The sequence below is a fragment of the Aptenodytes forsteri genome, unplaced genomic scaffold (assembly GCF_000699145.1).
Source record: "Aptenodytes forsteri isolate BGI_AS27 unplaced genomic scaffold, ASM69914v1 Scaffold49, whole genome shotgun sequence".
In the NCBI taxonomy this organism is placed as follows: Eukaryota; Metazoa; Chordata; class Aves; order Sphenisciformes; family Spheniscidae; genus Aptenodytes; species Aptenodytes forsteri.
This window is the reverse complement of record NW_008795125.1, coordinates 4,379,767-4,389,098: the sequence shown is the minus strand read 5'-3', so window position 1 is coordinate 4,389,098 and position 9,332 is coordinate 4,379,767. Positions and strand designations below refer to the sequence as shown.

Sequence of the window (9,332 nt, the reverse complement as noted above, 5' to 3'; positions counted from 1 at the left end):
TGTACTGAGCATGACGTCACATGGTATGGAATGTCCCTTTGGCCAGTTTGGCTGTGCCCCCTCCCAGCTTCTTGTGCACCTTCTCAGTTCTCAGTCAGTAGAGCATGGGAAGCTGAAAAGTCCTTGACAGCATTACCTAGCAACAACTAAAACATGGGTGCGTTATCAACTTTGTTCTCATCCTAAATCCAAAACACAGCACTGTACCAGCTACTAGGAAGGAAATTAACTCTACCCCTGCCAAAACCAGGACAAGCGCTGTTACAGTAGACCAGGTCAAATTATTTTGTACGCTTTTTTGTAGCTTAAGACCATGGACAAGGACAGTTAGCACAACTCAAATGGGGCACAGTGTTATTAAGCCATGATAATAAACTAGCTATCACTTACCCTAAAAAAAACCCAACACAGTAACAAAGGGTCAATGAGACATGGGCAGCATTGCATTAGTTCAGCACTGGGCATCATGCAAACAAACAATACATCAAAATGCTTATGTTTCCGTAACTGCTTTCCTGCTGATTATTTCAGGCCAGCCTTTGAGTCTACAGAATTAATGAAAACAATAACCATTGGGTTCTACTTGAAGTAGAAATAAGATAGTTAAGTTATCTAAATCCAAGGCTCACTAAGGACACCATAGAGAGGTAAGAGAGGAATGAGAAAATAATAAAAAATAATTTTAAAAAAAGCACCGTTTTATAGAAGCCCTTCTACAGATACATGCAGATAGTTTTTCATCAAGAAAGGCATTTAAAGAGTATTAATTGCTTTCCTGAGCGGGATTTTCTTTGCTCATAGCAGCTAGCCTCAAGTATTTCATGAAACGTAGTTTCTGCACTTTTGCTTATCAACTTATGCATAATTTATTAACTACAAAGCTTTTGTAATTACAGGTATATAACCCCCCCCAAATTAAGTAGGAAATACAACTTCCAGTGGCTTGCTTTAGTATTTGGACAAAAGTATCAGCATTCAGGCTGAAGATATGAGATTAAAACGTAGGGCTTTTCCTCTCTATTTGGAAGGAGAAACTTACTTTATTCTATATTAGATGTTAAGGAAGATTAATGTCTTGATTAATTTCTTGTTTTCTGCCTTGAATGCAAAGAAATGTGAGCCATACACAGTAATTAATACATCGAAGCAATTTCGTGCATGCACTTGTTAAGTAATTATTTAAATATCTACCTTCACTGCATTTCTATTTCATCAAATCAGTAAAACCTGGATGCTATGGGGGTGTGGCATTTTGCAGACAAACGTAATCCCGCTCCTAAGTAGTTGTGTTTGTCCTGGGCTAAGACACACACTGTACTCACTAGAGCCCATTGCCACAGTAAAACAGCTACATAGCTCTCCTACTGCCGCTCAGAGTGCAGTTAAAACAAGTACACACCCACATGTAAGAGGTCTTGTAGAGTTCAGGAGAAGGATACACATTGGAACAAAGGAGCAGAAGAGTTAAACGCAAGATCCTGCTAGACACGAAAAACCTCCTTAGGGCTTGGCTTTACACAAAACAGAATTAAGCAAAGAATAACGTCACAAAATCAGGAAGGCTTTTTAGAGAATGAGTAGATTTTTACAGTATTAAGTCTAACCCACACATGGTTTATTTCAATTACTTTTTCATAATACTAAATTTCATTCATATTAGTATTGCTTAATCCATTTTCCTTCCAGGAGAATATAGCAAACAATAACACTGCATCTCTATCAGTTTTAATCATGTTAGTTTATATGATGAATAGGAAACCCTTACACTGAAAACTGTGAAACATACTTGTTTTGGTAGAAACTCCTCACCTCAACGTAATACTAACTTGAATAATTACACTAGTCCAAGCCAGGTACACGCCTGAGACTTAAGCAAACTGAGGCGGAATTTAGTATTTTACTGTGCTTGCAACTCAGGTAGAAATTGTTCTTTCCCTTACTTTTCATCATAGCATGCCAGCTCTTTCACAGCTTTCGCAATCATCATTACTGCTATCATTTTGATTTTCTCCTCCCCCATGAAAAGAAATCTCAGAACTCTGTTATGAATTGTTTCTAAGGAGTGTCACAAAGAGCACACATGACATTACACCGGAAATTCAGCTTGTAAAACAATGATCCTTTTTTTAATGGGACCTTGCATCAAGTTTCAAAAGACATGCTTTTTCTTTTTTTTTTTCTTATGCTACAACACAGAGATAATTGTGACTCAAATTCTGTTTGCTTTCATCTGCAGAATAGGAACTGCTCTTAATTACTTTATAAAATGTCAACGGTCGACGCTGTAAACAGCTGTTTATACCACAGCAAGTAGTAATAAATAGAATAGAGGTCTTCAAGCAAAAAGGTAAAACAAAGTAGTTTTGTTATTAAAATTAAATCTGGTGGGGTTTTTATTCACATAAAAACAAATATATGGGTTGAAAAACATACAAAGCTTTATCAAAGCAAGTCAAGCTATATTCCTTTTAACAATCAAACACAATAAATATGCATATAAAATAAAACCTTTTTTCATTTGAATTGTTTAAAAAATTAAAACTTTCAGTATAAAAAGTTTCAAAACATTCTACTGTGCTTGAGAATTGAGTCTATATAATTACACTGACCAAAGTCCTTCGGGTGTGTAGATGTGTGTGTGCATGTGTTCAGCAGTGTAATGCTTTTCTTACAATTGGAAGTGCACTCTCTCCACAGTTTCGAGGAAGGTGTGAACGGCACCCACTCAGTACCTCTACTCGCCAGTCTTCTCCAAAACCCATTCAATTACCTGGGAAAACAAGCGATTTACATAACTCCAGTTCTTGAAAGCAAGTTAAGAACACCTCAGACTTCATCAATTCTTTCGTTATCACCACCTTTATCACCACCTGTGTGGTGTTTACTGAACAGGATTTAAAAGTAATCCATTCAAAAGGAGAAAGAGGTGTTAATAAACTAAGAGGATACAGCCTTACCCAAGAATTGTATTTAATTTTACAGAACGCTTTGTCTTTAGAAAAAGGCATTTTTAGATCCTCTGAATTGAGCTACTTCACCCCACTCTCTCCATGTGCTAGCAACAAGGTGCACACACAATGCTAAACAGCTAGCATTTCCAGCACAAAGAATTCCTAAAGCTGTAAAAGAAAGGATAAAGAATAATTTGTACACTGCTGTGTCTGCCACCATTATTCCTGCTGTTTCCCAAACAGTGTAGCTGTTCAGACAACTGACTAGTCCTGGGTAATTATATTCTTTATAAGGTAGTTTCAAAGTATTCTCTAATACAGAGAGAGGTGGCCAGCTTAAGAGATCCCCACTTTTAATGCCTCTTTTCCAAGAGCAAACTCCTATAAAACTACCAACTGGCCTCCCCAGACAAAGATGGTGGTGAGAAAGTGTAACGGCACGATACCCCAGTTCAACACCAAACATCACAACCCATGTAGTTCTTGAAACCTTGTGATCTGTAGGAAGCAATTCACGAGGGAACACAGTACGGAACACAATAAATACTGCTCTCGTAGAATAAATTCCATGGGGATCTAGCAGTTTTCCTTAAGAATCTGGGTTTTCTTATTAAACAACCCCAGTCCAAATCCTTCCATTTAATTTATCATTTTGAAAACTGTACTGTAAATATGCACGATACTTTTTTTTTTTTAAATCATGGAGTCACTTCAGCATGTTTTTCAGAATTTAAATCAGTTACTTAATTTGCTCTGTGCTACTGTTCACCTAAGTTCCACCTTACACACAAATAAGCTCATCTGATATCCCTTGTGCTTACAGTTATTCCCAAGCTTAAAATTACTAATTTCCATTGCTGCTTTTAAGAAATTTATTTCCTTTTATAGATCCCTTTATTGCTTCCTAACCTTTGAAAAGAAGTGTTATTTCCTTCAACACAAGGAAAGAAGAATTCCCTAATGATCCAGGCTTCTCTCAAATGAAGAAAAATCTCATCTCTCCTTTTTTTTTTCCAGCGATGTGGAAACATTTATTGCCTTCATTTCCATTTCTCACTGTGGCACATCATATTGGCAGCTATAACTAGAATACCATCTAAAACCTGAATATATGCAACTGGAAATTTTGCCATGGGATTACTGATTGAGAGGAAGTTTTTGTGAGATCAGAGAGTGAAATGAGACCCACAGCCATAGGAACACGTCTCCTCATCTCTTAAAGCTGTGGACTAAACCATCCTACAGCCAAGCTGCCACAGCTACATTTAGCCTTGGCTAGTTACAGGAACAAATAAACAAATGGTCTTACCTGTTTAGCATTGTTATTTGCTGTTTTCTTCATTTCATCAAGAAGTCCTCTAGAAGTTTTAAGATCCTAAATACGAAACACAAAGCCACAGAAGTCAGCAAACTCATATGCTCACTCTAATTTGGATTATAAGAGCCCTGATAACCAGGGGGGGTGTTACCCTTTTATCGCCTTGTTCAGAACCACAGAAGAATTATTTGACTTTGTTGGTCTTTTTTTTTTTAAAGAAATAATCTAAATCTATTCCAATGGGTTGCAGCTTTCTCTACAGCAGTCCAAACCTAGTACTCAAGTGTACGATTGAGTCACACTTTTCCTAACCTTCTGCACGCTTCCAGAAATGTATTTTTTTTCTTAAATGATATTCAAAGTTCTTACAGTCTTGATTGAAATCTTGTTTCTATATAAACATGGAAATCAAATGTGCGCTTAGACTGCAATACAGAGTTCTGGCAAAGAACAGCGAAGAGGACGTGGAGGAAGAAAATCAGTGCAAGAAAGGAAATACCTAGAATGGCTTGTCTGTTTTGCAGTCCAATTATTCCAACCTAATCCACTGTCTTAAACAAAGCAAGCACACAACTTTGCCTAAGGAGAAAGGAAAACTAAGAAAATTAATTTACTACTTGTCTCCAAAGGAAAATGATACCTATTGTATCATGCTTCTGCACACAGCACAGAAAAGGATTCAAAGGGCTCCTACAGACTTGGGGCTGCAAGACAGTTCAGGAGAACAAAACCCTGCTACACCTCTCTCTAGATCAGCTTTCGAAGGACAGGATCACTGCAGTACTCCTCCTTTTGCTCTTCTACTTGGAATGGAACCGTGAACCCATCTGATTTGCTGTACTCACTGATCCCTACACGCAGCTCTTTCTGATTTTGGATTAGAAGATCTTCCTTCAGGGCTTATTTCAGGGAGACTTTGGGAGTGCTTACAGAATGACTGTGCAACTGTGTTCTAATTATTTAAGAAGTTTGTGCTCAGAGGCAAGATGTTCTAATTGTCTATGTAAGCATTCAACTCTTCAACTGCAACTTCATTTAGCTTAAATGACCTTTACTGAAGTTGACTAAACTGAGTTAGTTCACAAATAGTGGTAGGCTAAACGCATGCAAATGAACAGAAACAGCAGCTCAGCTTGTGAGCAACAGCTTTTAAACACCCTGTAATTTAACTGGATTTTGTGCCCAGACTAAGTAACATGGGCTTAAGCATTGACTCACAGTCTCCTAGGTATTGTGGAAAGAATTCTCATCTCCTAAAAATGAGGTTGATCCAATTCTACATGGTGCTGCCAAGTCAGTATGTGTTAGATAGTTGTGGACATTTACAATGCATTTACAATGACTTCTGTGAGCATGTCAGGGAACTAGAATTTCTGAATAAGTTGTGTAAGCTACCTATTGTTCTCCCTTAGAACAAGGGAGAAGCTGAGCTGTCACAGCTATGGCTGGGAGATAGCTACAACAGCTAAGGAAGCAATATAATATAAGCATGACCTTACCTAACAGACCACTGCTTTAACATGTTATCTCACATAAAAGACTACTGCTTTATAAGGTTTAAAAGCAAATAAACAACCACCAAAATATACTGTAAAACTAGGTTCTGCATTTGACAACAAGTCCAAAGGTTTATCCACACACTTCACACACTACTAACACACCACTAGGAAATATTAGCTTAATCAAGTCTGAATATCCCACAGTCCATCTCAAGTTTTATTCAGGAATGGATTCACTTAACTAAGAACAAACAACCGTAAAAGCGTGTCTTCTAGTTACCTTTAAGTAGAACTTTGATATCTCAAATAGACGCTGGCTGCATGATGCAAAGCACTTGTGATCCTCTGCAATTCCATGTTTTTGAAGAGTCTTAGCAACTACCTCCTTCAGCATCTTGGAAACAATAGAAACACACTCAAAAGTTCATCCCAATTATTGGCATGAAAAATTGTCCAAGGGAAGGGAAAAAAAAAATAGAACACCTGATTTTTTTTTATCTTGCCTCTGTCTTTAATCCATTGGCTAAATGCCATCGAGTCCCTGACCAAATTTGGGCAGAGTTATTTAACAATCTATTTCCATTTCCTTCATCTCCAGAATTAAGGAAATGCTTACATGTGAAAACAATGTAAAGGATCAGTGAATATTCACATGGGGCTTGGAAGACAGAAGAAAATTGGTAATGGCTTGGGTTTTCTCTTCTCCAAAATACTATATGTACATATATAAAAAAAATATATCTTTACTTTATATTGATATTCCCTTGTTTGACACATCCATATTAAAAAAATAATAAAAAAAAAAATCAGACACTACAGTCAGATTAGAAAATTTACTCTGACATTCTTTTTATCAGAGATGTTTAAACTTTGCTGTAGGTCTGAATGAGTCACACGAATTTATGCTTACTTGGGTCATCCCAACTTGCCTTTGACAGTACGACATCAACATTCATGCAGTGTCCTCTCTAGCACCCTGGGATTAATTTAAAATTAGTATCACCAAGCCAGAAACAGTTTTGTGTACTGTATTTTAAAAGTGGCATTCTTAATATATATATCTATTAATTAAACATTATTGCACCAGAGTATTTAAATGTTGTCTCAATTAATGGACTTGTACAACTACTGGAGTATCTTTTTATTCTCAGAATAGTCTGTTCTTCCACAATGGCTTTGACCCTTCCAGCACAGATATTTCTTTGGTGCCTTTCGGTTTTATATTGATTTTCTACATTTCATAACTCCTATTCATTGATATCCATTCCCACCTTTTTTCTTCTTAGTTGTTATCTCTCTCAGCCTTAATTCCCTGGGCATGATATAATACCCCTTACATACTTTTTCACTCCTTGCTTCTGCAGCACTCTCCTCAGTGCCTTCAGGATTCACTTACACAAGTGGACAGAATGAAATTTAATAATAACAAATAGAGATGAAGACAGTTCACTTTGAGTTAAAAAATTAAAAAAAAAAAAATCAAGTCACATGGAAAGAAGTTAAGCAGATGCTTTTTCACTAAGCAGACAACATAGACCTTTACCCTTGTATGTTTCTGGGATCTTGATTCCTTAGCAGGCTTTGAAGTCCCTGATTCGGTTGCACCTACGCAACTTGCTGAGCCAACCTTAGTGGTTACTTTGTGGGGTTGACCAGGCTGTTTCAATGGCATCGAAGCTAAAGAAACTGATCTTTCAGAGCGCTTCCTCGTTACAGCAACTGTATAGTGACTCCCACTACTTCCGCTTGCCTGAGAGAGGAGGGAATCTGTACTCTCAGATTTGGTTAGCCTGGAAAGAAAAAAAACAAAACAAAACAAAACACAAACAATTAGAAGAACTTTTAGATTTTGTGCTGACTCTTTTGGTGCCTTTGTTTCTGCTATAGAGGCTGCTGCTAAGAGTATTAAGTACTGTACATTCCTGCAAACAGCATCTGAAAAGAGCAGACAGGATTCTATTAGGTAACATTTTTTGTATTAGAAGAACACTTTACTGATTGATTTGGCCTCTGATGCGTAGACCCATTGCGCCTCTGATTAAAAATGTCTAGAAAACGAACTGAAGAAACAAGATAACTAAGAGAAAATTCATTGGAAGAAGGGGTAGTTTTGCCTGTGGACCCTTCATCTAGATAGCTAGGAAGAGCAGAGGTTGCTGGCCTCCAGTCTCAGGATAAGACAAAACTTCTTGAAACTATCTAATTTCTTTTGGCCCTACAAGAATGTCGCAACTCATCTTTAACTATGGGAAGTTGGGCATTACAATTCTACTTGAACATTGGAATGCTTGATCCTTCAACTGTAAGAGTGTTAGTAATTCTGAAACTCCAGTTTATGAAGTGCTAAGTACAATCACATCTTCTTTTCTAACTATTCAGTAAGCTGCAAAAGATAGGGATACTCCTAAAACCATACCTCTGTTAAAGGCTTACTGTGATTAGATTGCAAACAGTATCAAACTGGAAAGAAGGAAGAAGTGAAGTATTACAGTAAAAAGTGAATTCAGAAGTAGTGTTACATAGCAGTTATTTTTTATTGACGCAAAGAGTTTGCATCTTCAGAGTGAGGACAAGGTGCAAAGGGAAGCCTTAAAAACTAGACTTCCAGAAAAGACTTTAATAAACAAGGCTGACAGTGTTTGAATTTTGGTAGGTCATCTTATACCAGCAGTCCTTTGGATTAGGAATTCAATTATTCTGTTTGTACAGTGCTTGCCTTTCTAAACCTTTAGTTGTTTATTCGTACTGCAACAGCACTGACAGTTTCGGTCCAGATAGATGAGGCTATCTGTCATCTTTTCAAAGGCACTTGAGACTTTGCAAGATACAACCCCAAATCTCTTAAATAAAAGGTGCCTGTGCTGCATGGTTTTGATTAATCTAATGCTATCAGTGAGAGGTCACACTTGAGGAAAAAAAATGAACCTACCGAAGAGGATTAAACAACTAGAACATTTGTCTAGATAGCTTCACTAAAAACATTTTGAGATGAAAGAAAAGATGCATTTCACAAGCGACTACTGAAATATTTCATGCTAAAGATTTATTTTATTCAGTGCATTACCTTTTCTTGGGATAAAAGCAATCCGGGTCTTTTGATCTGCGTTTTAGCCTTGATGCCTCTGTTTTGAATTCGCTTTGTAAAGACTCTCCATCAGGGACACTTCCAGGCTCTGACAAGACTGCGGGAGATGGGAGAGGGCTCAAGACAACCGGCACAGGGCAGCACTCTTTGGTGCAAGTAGTCTGAGTTTCATAGCGAATAAGACGAGTTTGAAGTTCAGCATATCCCACATCTCTCTCTAAGGCTCTTCTGTTATCGAGACAATATCTAAAATTGAAATTGGCAAGAAATCTGTGAGAGAAAGTCTCTGCTTTATTACAACCAGAACAAAAACAGAACAACTTACTTTTGACTATCATATAATCTCCAAAACTTTTTTCCTTTGTACTAGTGTATTGTTCTGAAAGGTACCTTAAAACAGCTGCCGTGGTTTAACCCCAGCCAACAACTAAGCCCCACACAGCCACTCGCTCACCTCCCCCCCCCCCCCACTCCCGGCG

At 37.5% G+C, this 9,332-nt stretch overlaps 1 protein-coding gene across 1 annotated transcript in view; it reads right to left on the bottom strand.

Annotated features, from left to right (window-relative positions):
• Positions 1–2,734: 2,734 nt before the first annotated feature.
• Positions 2,735–9,332, bottom strand: part of MTBP (MDM2 binding protein) — a 29,184-nt gene continuing 22,586 nt past the window's right edge. The window contains exons 18-22 of the mRNA XM_019471507.1: positions 8,833–9,099; positions 7,312–7,558; positions 6,049–6,162; positions 4,261–4,326; positions 2,735–2,770 (exon numbers count right to left, since the gene is read on the bottom strand). Coding sequence (XP_019327052.1) covers positions 2,735–2,770; positions 4,261–4,326; positions 6,049–6,162; positions 7,312–7,558; positions 8,833–9,099 — 730 coding nt within the window. The remainder of the gene's footprint in view (positions 2,771–4,260; positions 4,327–6,048; positions 6,163–7,311; positions 7,559–8,832; positions 9,100–9,332) is intronic.